Below are 24,729 nucleotides of genomic sequence, written 5' to 3' on the forward strand. Positions count from 1 at the left end.
AGACTCATATACTGTATAACGTTCATGATTCTTCTTTATTTTAGTGTTCATGACTCTACTTTATTTTTTAATTTTTGCTATCTAATTGATCGATTTCAAACAATTCTCAATGATTATTGATAATCGATGAGAATCAAAAATCACAGAAACTTTTGGATTTGATTGTTCATCGATTAGTAATAGTACCGGTAATTGGACCGAGTGGAATACAATTCAGGAAGTAATCGTACGATTGATTTCAAAATCAGACGAGCATGAAGCGCCAGGTTGATTTGAAAACACAAGCACAATTATTACTCCCCGATCTGTACGACACTAGGTCCAATTACTAATTACTCGTATCAATAAAAATTTCGGAATTAAAAATGTCTCCTGGGAAGTTCTTTTGAGGGAAAACATCTGTACCGCTTTTCATAAGTTTTAAAAACTGTAGGAAACATTGCGAATGAAGCCGTTAAAGCACGCATAATAATTATTGACATGAAAATAATGTGGGTATCCAATTATAGGTGTCCAATTACAAAAAGTTTAAATTGGACACCTGTTATTGGACACCCACGTGATCGCGTGCCGATTATATGGCAAATAGGCACGCGGAGAACCAAGCACAATAGAGAATTCTGTTGTAGATAAGATTATAAATATCAATCGATTAATTGTTATCTATTGTCATCGATTGTTATCAATTTTCATCGATTGTTCAGATCCTGACTGTATACAGTGGTAATTGTTGAAAATGCAACGTGACAAATCAGTAGAAGTGATTAAAAACATTTAATCAATGTATTTAACAGGCAATACGAAGGACGCTCGATGATCGTACTTCTGTGGTTTTCAAGACGTCTAGTTTTACTCACTGAAATCGGTTCTTTCCTCGTGTACCGGTTCACAAGGAACCGATACAAAAGCCCCAACAATGTTCAACAGCTAAAAAAAGGTTCGTTAAGAAAGGAGTGCAATGGATATTCCCTCTGTGTACCGGTATACCAGGACACAACCCTGAAATCGAAGAAAATTTACAGAATGCGCCACCTTACAAGTTCACGAACTGCTGTTTACCGTATTCTACATTGCAAAACACAGACATAATTTCACTTCTCATTCTTTTTCATAATCTATGGTTTAGCTAGACATGAGAAGTGCATTCTTAAAACCAGCAACAACGACTTCGACAACAAATCTCACAGAGGCCGCCATATTTACAGTGATTACGCTCGAGCCCAGACTCTCGACGAACAGAGGATTGGATCGAAGTTATGCCCAGGGTAAGTGACAGCTCCTTAAGTCGCGTGATTTAAGCGTGACACAGCAAGCAAAGCAAGTTGTACGCTTCTTGTTGCAAATCCAACGTTGGGAAAGCTAATATTTACCGTTTCAAAGTCAGCCAAAGGTAATTAAAATATATATGTCAATTTCCAAGTTCATATTTAGAAAGACGTTGTAATATTTCGCTGGCTGTGTTTGGTGGTTTCACTTTTATATTCACAATAGCGTTGATTGTGAATATATTCATTTGAGAGTTTTAATTACGATGAAAACATGATTTGATTTGACAGAAACACGAGCGGAAGTTTGGGAGAACGAGAAATGTTGTAGGAACACGAGCCGACAGATAGAAACACAGAGAATTAACATGTTTTCTATTTCTAGAAAATTTCAAAAAGAGAACAATTTCTGTACGTTGATCGTCAAAACGTTTATTCTCTTTGCTCGCTTTGTTCAAGCTGTTATGTGTTTCTATCGAGTTTATTGAAACACGATTTTAAACTAATCAGTGCGTGTATTTTCTTTGGGCAATTTATCTAAAGCACATAAGAGTTTAAGATAAATTGATTTGATTTTATTACACTCGCAGAACGTAACATGTCGATCAAAGTCGATCATCGAAAACGTAGTCGATAAGTCGATAGTACTCGATATTTGTCGATCAGTAATTGTCAATCGACAAGTTTAATTTGTGGATAAAAGTCGATAATCACAAGATTTTCAACTGATTCTCGATTTTATCGACAAAAATGCAGACACATTTTTCAATCGGCCACGAAATTATAGAAGTGTTAACAGCTCTAAAGTAAATCCGTATGGCAATAGAGTTGAATAAAAAACTGAACAACCCAGTGGTCAAAATCGATCAAAGTCGATCAAAGTCGATAATCACAAGAAATCGTGTGATAGACTTTTATCAACATCCGATATTTGTCGATTGATTAGTATCGAATTCGATTGAAAACGATCGATTTTTATCGACTATCGCAATTATCGACGTGTTACGTCCTGCACTTGTAAGGGATAACAAGGATAAGAGAGTTAACTTGCTAATTTAACATAATAATTTGTGCCATTCGGTCAGTTGAAACATTAGATGTCTAATGGTTGTTTTCTTTCTTTCAATCAATTAGCATGAGCCAAGAATCTCGTATTGGTTTTGTAGTGTTTGGCTTGGGTCGAGCAGGTCACATCCATGCCACAAACCTCATTAGAGACCCGCAAGTGAGCCTGAAATGGATTGTGGACGTTGATGAAGCCAAAGCAAAGGATTTCGTGACAGAAAATTTCTCAGATGCAAAAGTTGTCACGCCATCGGACATGGAGAAGGTGTTGCGTGATCCAAGTGTCAGTGCCGCAGTCGTAACCACTCCAACTCATCTTCATGAAGAGATTGTTATGCGCTGTTTACAGGCAGGAAAAGCTGTGTTATGCGAGAAGCCGGTTGCTGATAGCCTGGAAGCTGTAGGTGAGAATTTCCTAGAGACATTTTATTACCTGGGATAGTCAATCGATAAAATTTATGATCAATAACATTCATTAACATTCATTGAATTGAAATTAGTCAACAATATCAGAAATAAATACAAATTGATGAAAGGATTCGTTGTGACTGATTGTTATTGAATTTTCAACTATTGTGATCAATTTTCTTTTTTATAAATATTGAATTTATCAATGCTACTAGTAACTTATCTAACAATTTACCAAAAACAAATAAACCAAAGATCAAACATGAAATCATAAATAAAATTTGCCTTAAAACGTAATGTGGTCTCTCCTAAATTGCTTCTCAACATAATATTTTTACAGGCATAAGGTGTCTATGAGTCTTCACTGGTGCCTTTGAAAATATACATTTAAATAGTCATGATCAAACACTGCGTCAATGGATACAGTTTTTATAAGTGTAAGCTGATGAAGAAAGATTTAATTTGAACTGATTCCCTACGATGGTTAAACCTGATAAAATTGATAACTTGAAACTTCACCAGCATATGAGTATAGATTTCTATAGATTGATCGATAGCATCGATAACACTTAATTTCAGTTTCTCAATTGATATCCATTTATTGAATAATTTCCCAATATTGATTTTTTTTTAATTAATTGACTATCCTGCAGGAACTGTGGAGCAGGAGGGGCTGTTAGGGCTACAGTGAGGAGGCTGGTAGGCTATGGCCCTACCCCTTTTTGCTTTTTTTTTGGGGGGGGGGGGGGGGCTCCAGATGACTTGGAAAATGTATGAATTTTACCATTTGAAAGTAACAAAATTGGAGAACAGTGACCCCTTCTACTTGTTTTTCTTGGCCAGATTTTTTTAGCAGTCCCTGCCCCAGGTTGATTACTTAGGCCCATGAACTGCAGTGTCACTTCACACCACAGTTTCCTGGATGGTTCCTGTGCAATGTATTATATTGATTTTTGTGGTAAGAGTTTAATGGACAGGTCTTTTAAGGCTCAACACTTTTATATTAATTTAAACACTAAAAAGCTCATCACTTTCAAATAAAGTGAAACAGAGCATTAATGGTTTACAATACAGTAGGTTCAAGGTCAAATTAATTACAATGGAATTACAGTGGAAGCTTGATGTAATGAAGGGTCAAGAAAGTAGCAAACCATGTTATTTTGCTACAATGAGGTTTTGTTATATCAAGGTTCTTTTTCTTAATTATTTTACTATTACTGGAGCAAAGAATATTGTTCCTTATAGGAATCATTCTTTATAATAAAATTAATTATAGAGGTCTGTTTAATCAGGAATCCACTGTAATAAGAAATCTCAAACAAAAGGCACGAGTGATTCTGATTGACTGATTCTAATTCACTGACCCACTGACCGACCAACCGACCTGATGCCTGCCTGACTTACTAATCGATTGATTTACTAATTGATTGTATATTGACTGTCTGACTGACACTCGAATTGATGGATTGATTGACTGTCTGGTTTTTGATTTGTTAATTGAATGATTCAATGGTTGATTGATTTATTGATTCATATTGATTCACTGATTCATTGGCTGATTGACTAATTTATTGAATTAATGAATTAATTTGTAATTGTTGATAGTTAATGAGTTGACAAATTGATCGTCCAACTGACTGAAAATATTTGGGATTGTTGATGGCTAATATTTGACTGATGGGTTGATTGACTGACTGACTGACTGACTGACTGATTGATTGATTGATTGATTGATTGATTGATTGACTGATTATCAGAGCATTGCTACAAGGTGGCCGAGAGCCACAATATTCCATTACTGTGTGCCTTCAATCGACGATTTGACCCAACCATCCACTTCATGTATGACAAAGTCAAAAACAAGGGCATTGGCAAAGTTCAAGTGATCAAGACAACAAGTCGCGACTCTCCCCTGCCAAGCATGGATTACCTAAAGATATCTGGGGGGATATTTCATGACTGCTGTGTACATGATGTAGATTTGATCTGTTGGATTATGGGTGAAGCTCCTCACACTGTGTTCTGTCTCGCCAATGCCTTCCATTCGGAAATTGGAGCGCTTAATGATGTGGACACGGTTGGCGTCGTCATGAAGTTTCCAAGTGGTGCCATTGGCCAAATAGATCTGTCACGTCATTCTGTGTACGGTTACGACCAACGTGTCGAAGTGTTTGGGGCGAATGGAATGCTTACAAGCGATAACAGTTCAGCTCTCACCATTACACACTCCCATACTGCTGGAAGTTCACTTCAACCCATCAAGTTCTCGTTTCCCCAACGATATGCTGAGGCTTACAGTCTAGAAATGCACCATTTTATCAATGTAATAAGAAAGAAAGAAAACTTGCTGGTGTCTAAAGATGATGTGCTTCGATCCTTTAATATTGTGGAAGCCATTGCGAAATCACACCAAACAGGAAAACCGGTTGCCTTATGAGAATACTGAGTAATTTGAAATGGTCATCTAATGAATTGGATGAAGTTGCTCCAGTGCAGTGCTTTCAGTTAGATTTGAAGTAGTTGTCTCCCTTTTGTTAGCGCGCCCGCAGCTGATAAAAGGAGCTGAATGCCCCTTGTCCTCTAGGGGGATATGGGAGCATGCCCCCCCCCCCCCCCCCCAGAAAATTTTGAAATTGGGAAGCTCAGAAAGACAATTTCCAGCGATTTGAGGTAAAATATTAACACTCAAGCACTCATTATTTTTCATAGTTCAAGGCAGTCTCGTGTATATTATACACTATTTTCAGTTGTGTCTATATTACTGAGATAAAGGTATGCCTTTTACTAAAAGCTGATAGAATGTTACATGTCACACTGTCTGTTTGTTAGAGGACTCAAGAAATACTACCGTTAAAACCTTATGTGGTTGCTTTCATGTTCATGCAAAAGGACTAAGTGTCCTCAGCTTTTTCAATGTATACTTCTAACGTTTTTATTAGCTTTCCAATAATAACTAACTATTTAATAGGCTGAATTGCTAGTTCCTTTTTATATGACTCCATCAGCACATTAATGCAGGAATACAGCCGGCGATTTGCAAGAGAGTACCTACAGAGCTCTGGCGGGAGCCAGGTCTTACTGAAAGCACTGCCAGTGCCATAAACATATATACATGTAGCAGTGAATGGAAGATCAGTTGATATTTAAAGCAATTGTCTTCTGCAATTTACAGCTTTAAGTGACAAGCTTTATTGGTAATTATTGATTCTTCCAGCATAGTTCAGATAATTAATTTTTATCACCTTATTATTAGCGCAAACTGTTTTTCTTAAGCCCTTGTAGTTATTTAGGGTAGCCAGTACTCTTTTCAATTTACTTAATTATTTGTTCAACAATTTTTACATTAAGGATTGCTGAATTTTGATCATAAGGATCCTTTTCTTTACTCAGGTGTTTAAATGGGTACTGGTGATCTGGGGGTATAACTATGCAATGGACTAGTGTCCCATCTAGGGGGGAGTAGAAATACTCCTACATGTACTTGCTTCTTGCTACTGAAACCAGGATAAGCATCTGCTTGATAGGCCACTTGGCTCATACATGTACACTGATAGTTAAAGGAGCTCAGTCACAGTTTGCACATATTGAAAAGTTTAGCCTCAGTTTTTCAAATTCCTTGTTTGTAATCCGTGTTAATCTTCTCCATCCTTAGCCATCCTTGTTCCTTTATGGTTTATCATTATCTCTTTGGTGTTTTTCTATCTTGTTAAACTGTTATTTTCAGGTTTCCTACCATTTAAGGTTATTCCCCTGAAATAAAACTGCCAATAGATTTTTGTTCAAACTTTGTCCACTGAATATTTATCGTATGAGAACTTTAATTATAAAATAAAAAAGGGGGCTGCCCATGCTCGTCAAGGAGCAGTGAGACAGTAAAAATGTCCCATTTTAGCATTATTTAATGCTTATTACAAGAACGCATTCCAAGTTATTGTAAAATCTTTTTGAGTCCAGACTCATGAAAACACGCCTCAAACTACAGTCAATACTTGTGTCGGACACAGATAAACTTTTTAAGTTTGATTTTGACAGACAGCTGAATCCTCGTTAAAATATTGGAACCAAATTGCTTGCCACGGCTATCAAACTGCAAAATAGAAAAGACTACAGTGCAGCTGTTATTTTCCTTATTTTTTCAATTTTCAACAATAGAAATCAGATCAGTCTTTTCTCACGCAAAGCTAATGATTAGTTGATTAAAATGACTGAAAAAAAAATTGGGGTGCCCGAGCTCGTTAGTGAGCTATAGCCATTTTTCAACTGACAGAACTCAATATCAAGGCAAATCCGCCATGTTTTCAACGTGCGCGTGCACGAACGGGCGCGAATGACGCCATAAATTATGCGCAGTAAGGATGCGCAATGCAAATGTGAGGAATCACCTTAAAGGTAATTTTGTATGTGGCCAAAATAACTCAAAATAATGTGACTGAGCCCCTTTAACCTATAACTTACCATGCTATGAGTTTACAAAGCAGTTATCCTAACCCTTTTTTACTGCTGCTCGATAGTCTGGCACTAATGTTGCAGCAAGCATTACTCTGACAAGTGAGACTTACTCAACAAGCGTATTCTGCGTTTTATATTTAAAGACTGGTACTCTGACTATAGTGTTTTACTTACAAGAGCAGGAACTACAAATTTGGCAAACAAGTGTATGCAAAATATGATTTTCCCTGTTTTTAAATGTCTTCACTTTTGTAAATACCAGGGCTGTCAATAAGGGTGGTAACCCATAACACCCCTTACGACTGAGCATGCTTGATGAGCCCTTGATGGTGCGGGTGAAAGTGGCCTGTAGTTGGTACAATTCACCCGTAAAGTAACAAGTTTGTTGCTAGTGTGAAGATGAAGGCTACAGATGAATCAAAACTTAATGACAGCCCTGAATACCCTACTAAATACTTAAAAGATTTGTTTAGTCTGTGATCCAGCACTTATTCTTTAAGAGGAAGTGATAAAAAATTTTAAACCTAAATTCTTTTAGTTACCAGTACTAGTCGGCCAAATCCTGGAACGAACTTCCAAATCAATATCGCACAGTTACAGATTTTAACACTTTCGGCAAATTAATTTTGTCCTCTAATGTTGCATAAATTTATCTGCCTTGTTCTTATTTTTTCTTTCATCATTTCTTAAATTTCTCACTTTAGGTAGCTTGAGGAAATGAGAGCAATGCTACTCCGTAAATTCGAGGGAAAATAAAGGTAATGATGATGATGATGCGGCAAGAAATTAAATTGTTCTCCTTTTCAAATTTATCCTTTTTACTTCTCTCCTCAGATGTTGCTCAAAGCACTAGTGAATCTTTCATCAGCTCACCTATTCACTGGTGAAGTAATGCGAATTTCTCTTAGAAGCAGAAAGTTCAGTGAGCGGTCTCAATAAGCCACTGTAAGTTATTACAGTTGTGTCTGCGGTGAAATATTCTTTTCTTTTTTAAAAAAAGGCATACAAACTAAGCCATTGGGTCAATAAAGAGCAAAACTGACCTTTTCGTCTTGTTTGTATGTCAAACCGCTGATAACTGTAATAACAGCTATTCAGGTACTTGTGAGGACACCAAATAGGAATATCATGACAAGGAAAGCTGTTGATCAGAGGTAACAGTGATTGAGTAAAACCCCAGACATTAAACAAACATTCTCTGCCAGCCAGGAGACAGGATAACAAACTTTGATCTGGGAAGGCCAACCATGAATGATCAGTGAGACATCTTCATCCAATGTTCAAATGTTGAATGATTCATCCAGGACTACGTACTTACAGGGGTAATATACTTGATCCCAAACCTATCAATACATTGGCCAACTTTTAATAGTAAAAATTTTCTGCGGGTGTGGAAAGATTGCAAATTGTGGAGTTGTGAGTTGGAGTTGCGGGTTGCAAGTTGGAGTTGCAAGTTGTAAGTTGGAATTGCATGTTGCATACATGTACCTCTCGTAAGCGGACACCGTCTGTAACTGGAGCTGGCCCCTTATGAGAATGGTTCTTGTAAGTGGCCACTAGAGTTGTAAGGGAAAGATGGCTGCCTATAGGAGCTTGCCCAGCTTACAATAAACATTGGGAAGGTAAAAATACCACCAAATCGGTTTTTTTTGTTTTATTGCCCAGTGCAATGCCATGATAATGGCGAAATCTGCATGTATACAGTACTGTATACTGCAGTACTAGGATGGGCCTATAGTGGTTAAATAACAACCCATAATTGGAGCCAGCATTAACTTTCTCACTGCAGAAAAAAAGCAACGACACAGGTTACAAATGTTTATGAGTATCTCTCAAAGTCATGCACAATTCGTTTTGGGTGTCTGCAAAGGAAAAGTCTAGATCGTAAACCCTCAAAGTGTCCGCGGCTGCTTACAACATGTTTGGAAAAAAGTGAATTCCCCGTTTCTCCAAAAACGGAAAATTCCCATTGGTTTAGAGGTGACAAAAGTGTCATCACCTTGACAACGGCTGATCATGATTGCGTCCAGGTGCGTTTTGCGGCTTGCAGCAGTTGTCATCGCTGACACGTGCCATGATTCGTAATAGAGCGGTTGTTTTTAAAATATAATCCTGTAAAAAAAGTTTCAGCGTTTCTTCGCTCAAGGATGAACTGATAGAGGCTGCTTTTCATCTTCGTTCGGAAGACGTCATTGCAATTTTGCCGACCGGCTTCGAGGAAAGTCTGATATATCAACTCTACGCAACGGCAAAAGAAATGCAAATGTGCGAATGCTGAAACAAATCAGGAGAGATGAAGAGCTTAGGATTCCTTCCATCGCTTTGTCAACAAAGGAAACAAAGGAGGACCTGATTGTCGAAGCGAAATACAAGCTTGTTTTCGCACGACAGCTGAGGACTTTAAGATTCTCCGCTAAAAATTGTGTCACGCTCATTGTAGTTGACGAGTGCCACACCGTGTAACACCCTCGAATATATTCCCCGCAGATATGTAAGACGTCTTGCTAAGATTCCCCAAGCGAATAGCAAAAGAGCTAGCGCACATCCAAAAAAAATTGGAAAGAGCGCTTGATTTCGGCTTTCTCCCCCTTTCAACAGCTTTTCTTGGAGTTGAAGAAGTCGTCTGAGACGACATTCTCGGCACTCGAACGCACGTACGTGATGTTGTTTGCAAACTGATACTTGTAATCAATTAAACAAGCAATTTACCGCTCAAATTTGATTGGTCCGATTTCGTTAATTGGTCAAGGGGTGGAGCTGTAAGTAACAAGGCGATAACAAGGGGAGGAGCCTAATAAGTCCACTTTTTTTACCAAAGATGTCTACAGCCTCTCTATTCTTCTTGCTTGCTTCGCTCGCAAACCCCACCCCCACCCCCGCGTGCTTAACTTCGCGTTCGCTTCACTCGCTTTCTCTTTCGCGCGCGTAAATAGCGAGGCTGTGAACATTCTAATGTTCAAGTTAATGTTCAATCATTCATCCAGGACTTACAGCGGTTATACTCGATCCCAGACCTATCGATGCGAGAGCCAACTTGATGGTGGACATTTTCTGTTATTGCGCCTCTCACGTTGAATATTACAAGAAATAATAAAATATAATATCGTGAAACAGGGGAAAATTATCTCACACGTTTAAGGTAATCATGATTTAATGGCTACCAAATGTCCCTTAGCAACTACAAAATTAACTGACTCAAAGACTTTACTTTGGATGAGTTTCAATTCCTATTCTGCACAAATTTGTAATCAAGTGCCCTTCTTCATCTTAACTCCAGACGGAAACAACTGGCTCTGTTGTCCTTTGCTTGCCTAGCTTGTCTCTATGGCAACGTTATGGGATCCTGGTTCTAGTGATGTAATAGTGAGTGTATCCCTCTCTTGGCTTCATATCGCCGTCAATTTCATCTCGTCCTGTCTCGTTGTTCAACTGACATTCACCTGTCACCTCGTTGTGGTTAAATGATTTACATTGTCCATTTGCTAAGTTTGCACAATATTTCATGCACCGAAGAGAGTTTTCCACAGATTTTTCGGACAATATCACGTGACCAGTAAGAGTGTAGTTAGCTTTGGAGGACGTATACATGACGTTCTCAAGTTGAGCCGCAAATTCTGTAGGATTAACCAAGCACACAAAAGCTGATGTTATATCAGCATTACTCTTAGTTACATTCTAAATGCTCTATGGGATCATCTACTTTACGTTAGAATGAGATTCTTGTGATCTATGCATTGACCAAATAAAGGAGCTCTACAGGACTGGGTATCAAACTCGGTTTAAACTGATGATCTGGTTAAAGTTTCTCAATAACTTTCGAAACGTTCTCAGCTTGGTAGAAATGTTTCATCAGTATTCAGAAATTAGTTTTAATGGCCAGATTAAAGGAAAAAGTGTCTTCCTCAATAGACCACAGAAAACACAACCATCTCAACCAGCCGAAAACGTATTACCCCAATGCGACACTGCCAAACAGTTTTGATCAAAAGTGGTTGGGAAATTGATTTATAAAGGCATTTCAGCAGATTCAACCCATACTAGTTATAATGCAAATCGTTGGAAACGGTAAGACGCGAACTAAGAAATCTAAGCGACCATCAACCAGCAATGTATATCGATACGATCGGCTTACCGATTATGGCCAATGCAACAGGCCAGCCAACAAACCGACCTTACTAACAGACGATGTCCCTCAGTGTTTCGAAAGCTCAAAATGTACACATACTTCTGATAGATATCGTTGTACTGGTTACTCGCTGTTAGATGGTCACAAAGCCATCGAAACAGTCATTCTGCATTATTGCCGCTATTTTTTTCTTAATTGTTGTTGTTGCTTTTTTTAAAATTCTCATTCGGTTTTTAGGATGCTTGCTTGTCGTTATTTTAGCACTTTAAATTTTTAGCATTTTTAAAAAAGTGCTAAATATTTGTATGTCGTATGTCGTTATTACTGAGAGAAAGAGAGGATAAGAAGTAAAAGAACTGGCCCCCTATATCGGCCTTATTCTAAAGGTTGCATTGCCTCTCAAGTTATTTTTAGTTCAGTCCTGGTTTCGGAAATCCAAGAAGTGTCTAAAAATAGCCAATCCTGAGACACGAATTTTGCTCACGCCTTGGACAGCCTAAGCGGCTTAAGAAGTGAGTAAAATGAGCGTGCTAACACGATCCGCGTTAAAACTGGGTACAAATGTCTAAAAATAACTTGAGAGAGATTACTTTGGGAATGAGGCCTGCCTCCTTTCATCCTCTCTTACTGAAAACTGATAGGTGAAAATATTTCTAAGGAATCTCAGTTAACTGACTTACAAGGTGTTACTCAACAAGCGAAACGGGTTGTTCTCGGAGGAAATATTGGATACTCAAGCATTACAGACCTGTTTGTTAACTAATATATTGCTTCTTATACCTACCTAGTGTGTTTGTCGTGAAGCAGTATTGCCCAGGTACCATAGGGTGAACTTTCTTCAGCTTGTAAACAAAGAAGTCAGAACACTTTTTAACTTGTACTGGTAATGAATAATAACAACAATCTTTACGATAATTGAAACAAACTTGGCCTTGAACGATCCCAGCTTCACGCGACGGAATTTGACCGTTCAACCAACCAGGAGCCTGAACACCACAGCTTTCTTTCAACACACAAGAACTTGGCATAGCAGCTCCTTTATCAGCCCTGAACCATTTTCCTTCGTGGTAGTTTACGTGCAACACACTCCAGCGTTTCCATGTGCTGTCAGATTTGTAATCGCCTTTGAACAAGTAGCAAAGGAAATTTGGATCTGAAATCAAAATTAGGACAAACAAGTTTTCAGAACTGCAGTAACTTGAAAGAGTGCAACTGGAACTATATTTGGATATTCCGAGTAAAAGTCATAGTAAAATAAACCTCTCGAATGCAGTTGTCAAACTCGTCGTCAGCTGCTACACAATGTAATAGTATTGTAAGAAAAAACTAGCAATGTTTTTCATGATTATTGTTACTAGATTTATAGCAACTAATATCTCCTCTTTCTATATTATTAAAAGAAAGCTTTCAGACTCACCTTCTACTTTTAACGTGATATTGTATGATGCCTGGATCTCCCCTGTGCTGTTCACAATATCGCAGGTGTAAATTCCTTCATCAGTTTGCTGAGCAATGCTGATAAGCAGGCTTGCGTCGTTACCAGCGGTCTTCGTATGCAGTACAGCGCCATTTTTTCTCCAACGAACTGTTTTACCTTCCAAAGCATCGCATCTCATTTCTACTGTTTCACCGAGATAACCAGTTTGGTTTGAATTAGATCGTCCTGTAAACGTTTGGAAAAGTAAAGAAAATGTACTCAGTGTTAATGATCGCCTCACAGGGGATCTTTGGGGCACCTACTCGATTAGTTCTATAAACTATTTAGGTGTTGCAAACTCCACACAATCAACCTTGTATTAAAACTATTTGTCTTGAGTTCCCTTATTTTCTTTGCTTTCTGTCTTTAACAATTTATTTTTTAATCACAATTGTAAATTATTTCATTAATGCTATTTATCATCTTCTATATGTAATTTGTATACATTTATGTGTCTATTTTTTTCTGACACCTCTGTAAAATTAATGTTTGCGAGAGTTTAACTTAAAATTGAATGGAATTGAATTGAAGTTTAAATTTTCTCTCTTGTTCCCTCTTTATAAATTCTGTTCTGTCCTATGTTTCCGATGAAACATTAGAGATATTCTGTGCCCCCTCAAATTAATCCAAAAGATTTGCCTTGTTCATTTGAAATGTATGATATTCTATTATTCCCCCAAACCTTTTGGAAGAACTTCGTTATTTTCTCGTGAAAAGTAGGTGAGAAGAGTATCAAATTCACTTCATTCAAAGAGTTAACGTCAGAAATGATTCGAAAAAATAAACTCACCTACAGTAAAACAAGACTGTTTGGCATCCTCAATCTCGAGTTCAGTTAAAGCTCTGTCATAAAGCTGTACGCACGAAATTCTCCCCTTATATTTTTCAGCTTTATCTGGTACGGATCCCATAATGACACTTTGTTGAGTTGCCAGCTCAGAAGGCGAATCAATGACTTTTTTCTTATTAATGCTCCCATTGATCCATAAAATGAACTCGCCACTGAAGTAGTTGCAAGTCGCGCCAACAAAATGCCACGTTTTAGGCTCAAGAATTTCACTACTTGCAGCTTCCATATAAGTAAAGTTTGAGCTACGTAACCGTGCGCGGAAACGGCTTTCTTTAGTTAGCTTAAACCAAATGCCGCTTTCTGGACCGTCATAATAGAAGATCGGACCTTCAGTTTGTTCGTGGTAAATCCAAGCTAAGAACGTCATTGAGTATCTGGTGTCCAGACCTCCGTTATTTGGAAAATAAATGAAGCTGCTTAAGTTTCCCGAGAACTGGTACGAGCCTCCTGCACTACCGTCCGGACCTGGCGCCAGTTCAACGCCAGACGCTTGTCCTGGAAGATTGTAGCTGTGACTGATGTCTGTTGTTTCGTATTGTCCGTTCAGAGGGAAAAAGGCCACAGGACTCAATGGAACTGAAAAACCAAATTCCGTAGTAGTTATTAAGGACCTTCGTGTGTCAGTAGTGAACGGGAAAAGGGCTGTGATCAATTAGCGACAGAATTTTTCTATCAGCATTGAGTAGTCCATCACCTGTTACTGCACAATTTGTGTTTTTTAGATTTCCCTTTAATTCACTAGAACTATCAATATTCCTGGATGGAGAGAGGCTCCTTGAGGAGACTAAATTTCACCCTAAAACTAAGCTGACCAACCCAAAACAGGTGTCCTATCTGTGACTTAATTGATGTGTAATTCTCACTGATTTTCAGTGGCCACCTATCTAAAAACGAACACGGATTTCTGTTGAGCTAAGCACTTCCAATGCCAGAGCTCCTCGAGTACAAGAGAAAACTGAAGGCCTAGAAAGACGGCTATTTACTTGGTAGAAATAACAACAAACAAACCTTTTTGAAAACAGAGTCCTCTGACAGCGTGCACTTCTTTCTCCGTCAAAGCCTTGTTGTACACTTGCATACAAGATATTTTTCCTTTGAGAAATCTAACATCTCCAGTCAGCACGCCCATTCTGACAGCCCCAGTAGTGTTCAGTTCAACTGTACTTATATTCTGCTCTTCATACACTTTGCCTCCGATCCACAGCTTTTCAACGCCTGAGTGATAGTCATAGGACGCACCAACAAAATTCCACGCATCTCGATTTAATTTGCCGCTGTGAAGGGGACTAAGATAGATTCCAGATCTTGTGGGAAATTCGCAAAACAAATAACCTCCAGCAACCCAGAAATGGACGCCATAGTAGTCAACTCCATAGTGAAAGATTGGACCATCAGTATTCTCCAGAAAAACCCAGGCTAAAAGAGTCATGGAGTACCTGGTGTCCAATCCCCCGTTGTTTGGGAACTCAATATAGCTAGTGGAGCTTCCGAAGAACTGGTACGAGCCATTTGGTTGTCCAAAAGGGCCTGGTGCGAGCTGTACGTTGTAGGGGACGCCTGGAGGATTTTCATGGGAACTCAGGTCTCGTTTGCCAAACTGACCGTTTAGAGGATACATGGCAGTCGGAACTGGAGGGTCTAGGAAATAGATAGATGAAGCTTTATTTGAAAAAATGTAAAAACGGATTTTGCAGACAACTGCTTTTTTATAACGGGCATTTTTCTGATGTTTGTGAAAAGCACATGCATTCCTTCCGAATTAAACTCTCTTTATATTTTGCCATTTTCTGAAATATAATTTCTTTCCAAAACATAAACTCACTCATATATTAGTCAGAGCCATCGCTTTTGCAAATCTCGGCAAAGAATTACGAGAGACATTCGCCCAGTTCTTTGGCTTCGTATCTGACAATGTCGTCGTTAAGACCCTTGCTTTCCGCCCACGACTTCCAAACATTCATCCATGTCTTTTCGTTTACTGCTTTTTTGGCGAGCTTTGTATTTCCTGCCTTGAAATTTCCAGGAATCTTACCGCCATTTTTTTTAAACAAAGGCAGAAACGTAATTGGGCGCATTGGTGTTATGGTAACCTTGTTATGCTATCCATTTTTGCTGTTTTATTACTATTGCGCAGAAATAGGGGGTACTATCAACCAATTATATCTCCGAAATTTCTCGCCTTCTATTATAATCTCTATTATACAGCTTTTCATTCATTCCTGCCTGAATTTTTGATGTGGTAGTTGTCTCTGCACGTCATTTTATATTTCCATGGTAATGTAATAGCATTTTGAGATGTCAGATTTCAAGACAGATTTCATCTTTTGGGCAAAATTGTTTGGGTTTATTTTCTAGTTTTCTTGACCAGTATCACGGAATTACTATTTCTTACATTTTATTACATTTTGAACCAATTATCCATGAATTTACGTTATTTCCTGAGTTTCTAAGAAAACAATGAAATCCAAGATGGCGGGCGCTTAAATTATGACGTCAAAATATCTGTTCCTTGTAGAGAAAGCCGAGGGCTATCTAATAAACGGAAAAAAATTATTGCAATGAAAACCCAAGGAAGGCGCTCCATCCACGAGCAAGGCTTCTACAGACAAAAGAGATCTTAAAGAATCATGTTTTGCGTTATCAGATAACTGTAAATTATCATGATATATCTTCTGTATCACCTTACCTGGAATGCAGCCGTAAAAGTCAACTCTCATTGAAATGTAATTGTACCACGTAACAGGTAGAACACGAACATACTGGGAAACGATTGGCGGGTTCGCAAGCGCGTTGCTTACCACCATATATCTATCTGAGTTGCCAATGAATACCTATTGGATTGAAGAAATACACAATTGCACATGTGATTAAGCTGCCTGATAGAAAACTAAGATGAAGTTTGGCCAATGTATGGAAACACAAGCCTGAGGACGGAAATTGATAAAACACATAGAAATGTATGTGTATGTATATTAGGCTACGTACAGAAGAGGTGGTCTTTCACTATCTTGGTCTGGCAGTATAACCTTGCTTTCTATCAACAATGTTTATATTATTTTGTGAGCCGAGTGAACACTTAACATTACAAACTGAAAATGCGTGAAATAACGAACGATAAACCAGCCAGCATCCCGTCTAGGAGGACGTTTAGCGTGATTTTCTGTCAAGCTACTTAAATTGCGCTTTCTTGCTGAGTCAGTTAGGTTTCGAGTAGTTAAACTACATTGAAAAAAAAAGGAAGTAACAGTGTATCAGGAAAACTACTCACAGTTTGATTTTTGTTGGTTTGATATTGATAAAACAGCAAGCCATCAGAGCTGTAGTTTAGCTTGTAGCTTTTCACCCACTGGTCACTGTTTGGTCTTCCTTGTGTCGCCACACGTCTTATTTCAACTCGTTGAGCAAATTTTACTTGGAGCCACTGGTTTTGATCTTGATTTCTCGCAAGCCAAGCTCCATGATGGTGATTTAAAACAGCTTGCAAGTATAATCTGCAAGAGATACTCAAAAGTATAAAAGGTATTGTTAAAATTTGCGCCAATGAAAGATCGCTCGGACTGAATTGTCATTTGAAATTTTAAAAAGTTTTGTGTGCGCGCGCATCATTTTTTCAACAATTTCAACTTTTTTTTTAAGTCAAGGAACCCTTAATGTCCTTCTTTTAGTCTTCTCCGGAATTGAATTATCCATTTGCGTCAAAACGTTGGTTCCAAACGTTTGAAAACCGAAAAGAACATCTCCATTTCGAAAACGACCTCCAGTCATTGAACAGTAATGGCTGATAGTGAACGATCACTCAGCCAATCAGATTGCAGCATTTAAATTAGTGTTTAAGTAGAATTCTACTAATACTGAACACACGCACATCAATATGGAATCTACTTGTTAAATAATTGCACCGAGAAAAATATTTCGAACCAATCGTGAGTTTAGGACGGGTGTGGTATAAAACGCTTTCTGGTTACTTGTTGTAAGAGGCTGAGAAGGACGTTCAGTACAAAATCAATTTCATAAAGTTATAACATGTCATCATTATTTAGCACGATCCAAACCTGGAGAAATGTGGCTTAGTGCCAGAGCCCCAAAATGTGGAAGCCGTGATGGCAGAGTCTGGTATTTTCCCAGTTTCCATTCCAAGACTTTCCGTGCACACTGGGCCTGGGACAAGCGTAAAACCTGTTCAGCAGTCACAAAAAGAAATACGAAACAAAAATTTTAAAACCGAAATCACGTCTAAATATGAAGGGCGAGATCCACCAATAAACTCTTTCGTAAAAGGCGCAAGACAACAGCAGAAAGAACGATAATAATTAAATTGAAGTTACTGTCTAGTTATGGATAATTCAAACGTATCATTGAACTGTATACAAGTTTTCCAAAAAGTAACTGGTATCTACTTTATATTGTTTTAAATACTAGCTCACCTTCCTTGCAGCCATAAAGCTCAAGTCTCATACAGTTGCGACTGTACCATGATAGAGGAAAATCCTTACAAAGCGAGCATAGATAGGTACTGTGAAGGTGTGAGTAACCGGTGAGTTTTTGTCAGAATTTCCCTGAAATACCTACGATTGATTAACAATTGTTAATATGACAAATTACAAATTAAAGATACAAAACAAACGTTCCGTGAAGAAGTGGCTTGTAGCTTGATAGAAATCAAAAATCATCTGCACTGTTCAAGGTTTTGTTTAAAAAAAATTGATTTCCTGAGCTTTTGCACCATTTTATTTACGCGAAATTTTAATTTCTTATGCGTTGTATTATAGTCCACCTGCTTTGGAGTTTTCCAGTCCGTGCTGCGCACTTTCGAGAGTTTGTCTACGTTTTTGTTTTGATTTATGTAATACGTCACAAAATGTAACATTTTGCAACTAATATACGTGAAGTAAATTCAAGGTTTCATGTCAACCGCCATTATGGATGCGAGGCTTTATCCTTCGTTCTTTCTGATATCACAACAAGATAAAACAAACTCATCGCTGTAAAAAACAAAGGAGCTGTTAGGAAAATACTTTAAAATGGCTCAAACTTAAGTGATGTAGTTCGTAATGAATAAAATCGATTGGCATTCTATCGAGTAAGACTCAGACACATTGGGTTGCTGCTGAGATTGCGCAGTACGGATTGGTGATCATTTTTACGGACGCCCCTTTTGTGTTGTAGAATTTAAATTTGGATGGTGTCATAACGTGGACTTAAAAACAAAGCGATCACCAGAGGTGAATGAGGCACATTCGTAAGCTCTTCTTTGATTATAATTTTTACACTTTATCAACTTGAAAGTTATTTGAAATAAATTAGCTAGAATGAGGAGTTTCTGAAGATGTCATTGGGTATTTTTCTTCATTTCCTTTTATTTTATCTTATTTTTAAGATTTATTTTCCAAAACAACAAATAAAAGAAATCACTCGGATAATAATATCAAATATCAAGGGTAACTAATGTAAATTTATTACAATGGCAAGGATGTCTTGAAGAAACTTAAAAGAGTAATATATTAATTTGGGCCTCGATCTCTGAATCTACACATAATGTTTATTTTGCACGTTCTCAAGTCAAACATTTTACCCTATTACATATCACTATATCACTACAAGGTAATATAAAGGTCTTTTCAAACACGCCACAGTAAATGTTGTAATTGTGGTATTTACGTTAATGTTATTGAACAATTATTCGCCGACGGGGAAGTAAACATTGGTGAAAATTCATCAATGTTTACCGAGCCTGAGGCGAATAACTATTTCAATATAATTTTTAGAGGTGAATATCAGGGACTACAGAATAACGGACTAAAACATAAAAACACAGACGCAATTGTTGGTTTGCGTACACGAATACAGCCGTAGTTTTAATAATAAGTTTACATGTACATCGATTGTGAATCAATTTACTCATCGTTCATGTTGTATTCACCGCCTGGCGCGGTGAATATAGCGTCATATAAGGAATCGCTCAACCAATCAGATTGCTGGAAACCCTTTGTTCAGCTCTGGAATTATACTAAACACCAAGAACATGGCAAACCAGAAGGACAAGAGAGAATGAAGGGTAAGAGAGTTAATCTTATACCCAAGGTAATTCGGCTCATCTTTCTGATATTTTTAGATCACTCAGGCAGAAGACTCTAACAATAGCCAATCCTGTGACAGGGATTTTCCTGTCGAAGTCGACAGCAAACGACTTAAAACGCATTGTTATTCCCCATGAAAACTTAACATCCACTCTCCATCTTCTTTTGAGATAGACAGTTGAAATTTAGAATTTTGTAGCTAGCAATGCTACTGTTGATATGGTGTATTTCCTTGTTGTAGTACCTGATCAAGAAGCTCACAGTAACCATCTAGTTTCTGACCATAACAGATCTTGTATGTCTTCACCCATTGTGGGTAGTCCTGTCTTCCTTGAGTGGCAATTGCTGTTACGTTGGCAATCTTCCTTAAGTTAACCTTTTAATCCAAAATTTAGCGAGAAATTTGAATAATAACAGTAGCCTTCCTTATGACTGTGATCTAGAACTTGTAACGGTTGAATGCCTTATATATTATAATATTCTTACTACTGGTATTTTTTATTTTATTTTACATAAGCCTCTTTCCCCCCCATTATTTTCATTTTCTGAACAAATAGGCGTTTTCTTCTTACGTTATTGATTTCTGACAAGCCAAAGTGTAAATATAGCTCTAGGTTAGATATATTCTGTGAACCTTCTCAACGCGACTGAAAGTGCAGAGTTTGTTGTTGTTGTTTCACATCTCGATTCAATTATTGTTATTGTGGATCCTCATTTAAACCTCTTGACTTCAACATTTTATGCATCTCATCTATTTTGTTGTTGTTGTTGTTGTTTTTCCTTTTGCTTTTGCTTTGATACAGTTTTTGATATTTGACTTCAAGTTCACATTTTAGCGGTTAATAAGTAACATTTTTTACCTGTATCCAATCTCCTAGTTTCACTAAGCCACACCAGCCTCCTTGGTCACTACCAGACTCTACGTTGTTTAGTCTGCCGAGTCGTGGGCCATAGTAAATGCTAACCTCTGAAGAGGCCGTGATGTCTGGGTCCGGAATGGACCTATCCTCTAGCCCCAGAGGTGAACTGCACTGCCCTTAATACATAAGAAAAACGACACACTGAGAAGGCTTGAAGAGGTAATGCCAAAACACGAGCGGCCGATCAATTTTGTTTAACTAACGCTAAAAGAAACTTCTAAGGCTTTGTAGCTTACGTAAGGCTTTGTTACTTACGACTTGTGTATCCTATCTTCGTCTATACAGGGGCACCCAACGGATCGTTTCGGTAAATTATCTGTTCGGAAGGCCTTTAATCCCCTCTGATTTTCTTGAGAGAATTGGCACCTCGAACTTTCGTGATATGAGAAATTTAATGTCTGTTGTTTTCGGACTGTTGAAAATGTCGTTTTGAGTACCGAAAAAAGGTCAGCTATCATTTTCGGAAAGGCGATAAGACCTAAGGTTTTCGGGAAATGGACAAAAAAGCCCTAATAAATTCGAGAATACTCAAGTTCCCCTACAATATCCGAACAGATAAAATTTTTTTAGTGCAACCTAAAATTAACCTCCAGAGCTTTAAAAGTGCTCCAGAAAGCCTAAAACAGCATCTAACAGCATTAGAGAGAAAACGGTCGTTGGGTGCCCCTGTCTATAAACAAAATGTTTCAGATGTTAAAAGGCTCGTTTATACAGACTTTAAAAAACTTGGAAACTGAAAACTGATTTTCTCTCTCTCTCCTCTACAAAACATTCAACCCAATAAATTTCTTTTTGAAAGTAAAACTCAACAAGCATAGTCCGCTTTCGTCGTGAATCCATCAAAGAAAATAACTCAGTGAAAGGGCGTTGAAGAGTCTTTCTGGAAAGAAGAAACCGAAAAAGAAGAGGTGGAGCATCTCCGCAAATTACATTCTTTATGTTTGTTCCATCATTCTTCTTTAATGCTCTCTGACTTCATGCTGTTTTTATTATTTTACCGGACATTTCCTTCTTTCAAGCAATCTTCAATGTTTCAAATGCGTTGTACAGCACTGGGCTATGCTCACTCTCCAATTGCTGTCCCGCCCTTGATTCACAGAAACTTAATTTACACAATGCCTAAATTAAAACCTACCTCCAACTCCACAAATACCAAAATGTTCCTAAACGTTGGTAAAGATGAGGAAAACAAAGATGTAACTAAGGCTGCTTGAGTAATCGTTTTATCGTTAGCTCATTACACTTAAACTTGAGAACGAGCGATGCAAACCTTTTGAAGCATGAACAGCAGGAAAATATGAATGAATTGTGCCAGAATCATTTTTCGGCAGAGCTTACTGAAAAAATAGCGTCCTTGAGCGATGGCGCTTGCTACGATTCAACAGCTGCAGGAACAAAATAAATAAATTATTCATGCAATTTTTGGTGGCTACTTAGCATAAAAAGACACTATTACCAGAATGGAAAATGAAACATAACAATGCCAATTAATGAAATAATATCTTATATTAATGGCAAACTGACTGTTGAGTTTACTTCGACGTTAAACCTTTTTACCAATGCTATCTGTTGGGCTGACGTTTCGCTTTGAAAAATTCGCTATGCCGTAGAACTGAGTTTAGTTCTTCGAAATTAGATTTTCGTTTCCAAAAAGTAGTTTTTCTGTCCCGCTGTTCCTTTTTATCTTGTCAGTTCTAAAAAGTGTTCCAAAACATATCAAAAACAGTTGCAAAATACAGGATAAACTGTCATATTATATCGTTGATAAGGTGAAATTGTAGAATTATCATATTATTACTGCACATATTTCTGTTCTTAGTGTAGATTACACGACCCTACAAGCAAACCTATTGCTTTAAACTAAATCGTGTGTAAATAAAGGATTGTTGTTGTTGTTGGTGGTGGTGGTGGTGGCGGGATAAAATGATCTTCCATCTTTATTTACGTATTTTTGTTTACAAAAATATATTGAATTATTAATTTCAATTGCATGAAGATTATTTTTATCTTGGTGCCAGAAGTCAAGTCAATAACTTGATAGAGACATGTAGAGGCCAGTTTGACGTTTTGGACAAACGTTTCACGAGGCAACATTTTAAGCGTCATAAATATTCATATGCAGAGTGATCCATAATTCTAAAGGATACAGTTAATTTACCCTCCTACGCAGTTGGTGTGAGCGGATCACGCAATCTTTCCTAATTCCCCGCAAAGGGAACAAAGATTGCTTGATGAACCCAGAGCACCAACGCCTAGGTACTTCACATCCAAGGCGGTCTTGCACGCAACTCAGTTTGGGCCAATAATTGACCCTACTCCCTGTGGAACGCAATTTTCGCTACTTGCAACGACTGAGGTTACGTTTGTCGCAGGGTTCATTACATGTTTCAAACTCCTACGGCGACTTTTTTATGTCGCAATGACAACTGCATGTAGGTGTGTTTTGAGCCATGAAACAATTCCCTTCGAAGACTTATCGTAAGTTTTGCATGCGGCAGCTTTAAAGTACCTGGTAAGCTATTTAATTATTTAAAATGAAAGGCTATGAACTTGACGAAAACGCAAGTAACTGGCTCCACATTTCAATAACATATTATCCTCACTGTGGATTTAAGTGTTTCTAGGACGAACCAAAGTGCACTGTTTTTATGCCTGTATTTCTGAGGTCCACTTCATATCGATATTTGTGTCTCCAGGACCAAATGAACCGTCTTAATGCAAACAAGGTGCATGTAGTGCAGAAGTAAAGACCACGTACGGGTGTTGGTCATTAAAGCTCAAAGGTAACATCCTCTAATAGAAGAAAAATAAAAGATATATAGGTATAGTTCGTGTGAAAAATTTATCAGCGTAAATTTTAAGGGGAGTATTTCCATTTCAAGTTGTTATAGAGCGACCATTGCTGACGTTATCGTTTACATTTGTCCTCATTAACATACGACTTTGCGCAGAGAAGACGTCATGCTCAGATTAACTACAAACATTTAAAGACCTTGTGAAACTTAATAATTGGTAAGACTTTTAGCTCTTTCGGTGTAATATTCAAGGTGAAATTGGCTTTTAAAAACTGCAAAATGTCTGGGTGGCAAAAGCGCTAATGCGCTCAGACATTCTTTGTTAAATTTCGAGTTTTTAAACCGGCGTCGCATAAAATGTGTTCAATACATCGGGCTCAAGTTTCTTGGGACAGTTAATCTTTCTATGTCCTTTCAATGTTCAACACTGATGTTTGTTTAGCTTGATCAGGCTTTGGTGTAAAATATTCATTTTTCTTTTTAATATTTCAATTGCATGCATAGTATAGAGTTACCCGTAATTATTATGCATTATCTTGTAGGATTGGAGTACTGAGAAAATAAACAGAAATCTTTTCTGGTACAGTAGTAATGTGTTCACATTCATGACGTCATCGAATTTGATGAACATCTGAGAATTTATTCCATTTCAGCGGTGTTGTTCAGTACTTTGTGACTGGGATTCGTCTAAAATACCGTGACGTTGTCCTGTAAATTGTTTTCACTTACTATAACAATTCAAAACATTAATGGTCAGAATATTACATGTGGCAATCATGCTGAGTATCGGGAACAAATCTAGTTAATTAAACAGATGTTTGCATGAGAGAATTACAAAATATTAGTCTACCTTATGAAAAGAAATATGGTATAATAAAAACACGAAAATATTAATACCTAACCATTACAACCCACGTCTATATAGGTTTATAACATGCTCTTACCATTCGCGGTAAGTGACGTAGGTGGGCTTGGTATTGTTATCAATAATTCAGTATGTTTTTTCGCAACTAAAAAGCTTTATTCGAATAGAAGGAACCGCATCTGTCTCTGCTTCAAACCACACGGTATAATTTTAGCTAGCCTTAAAATATGTTGTTAAATCTTTACAACTACAGCATTTAAAATGTTTTGCATGACTTTCACGAAGTGAAAAAGCTCGAAGGGAACGCAAACCCTGAAAGCATAACAACACTACAGAACCCCTGCACTTTTAATTTATGACGCAGCGTATATAAAAGAAAGCCTCCAAGTAAACGTCAGAAACCAGACTGGATGTCCAAAATCAAAATGTAGC

General features: G+C 37.7%; 2 protein-coding genes across 2 annotated transcripts; one reads left to right on the top strand and one right to left on the bottom strand.

Moving 5' to 3' along the window:
• The first annotated feature begins 992 nt into the window (after positions 1-992).
• Positions 993-9,363, top strand: LOC145477811 (myo-inositol 2-dehydrogenase-like). Its single transcript, XM_081455652.1, has 3 exons — positions 993-1,390; positions 2,400-2,734; positions 4,496-9,363. Exons 2-3 carry the CDS (start codon positions 2,401-2,403, stop codon positions 5,173-5,175), a joined length of 1,014 nt encoding a protein of 337 aa, XP_081311778.1. The 5' UTR covers positions 993-1,390; position 2,400; the 3' UTR covers positions 5,176-9,363.
• A 2,212-nt stretch (positions 9,364-11,575) lies between these two features.
• Positions 11,576-13,067, bottom strand: LOC145477833 (pancreatic secretory granule membrane major glycoprotein GP2-like). The gene is made up of 2 exons (XM_081455677.1): positions 12,731-13,067; positions 11,576-12,466 (listed from the first exon to the last, which is right to left on the bottom strand). Exons 1-2 carry the CDS (start codon positions 12,927-12,929, stop codon positions 12,069-12,071), a joined length of 597 nt encoding a protein of 198 aa, XP_081311803.1. The 5' UTR covers positions 12,930-13,067; the 3' UTR covers positions 11,576-12,068.
• Between the last annotated feature and the right edge of the window lie 11,662 nt (positions 13,068-24,729).

Source organism: Orbicella franksi, chromosome 2, assembly GCF_964199315.1.
Source record: "Orbicella franksi chromosome 2, jaOrbFran1.1, whole genome shotgun sequence".
NCBI classification, from domain to species: domain Eukaryota; kingdom Metazoa; phylum Cnidaria; class Anthozoa; order Scleractinia; family Merulinidae; genus Orbicella; species Orbicella franksi.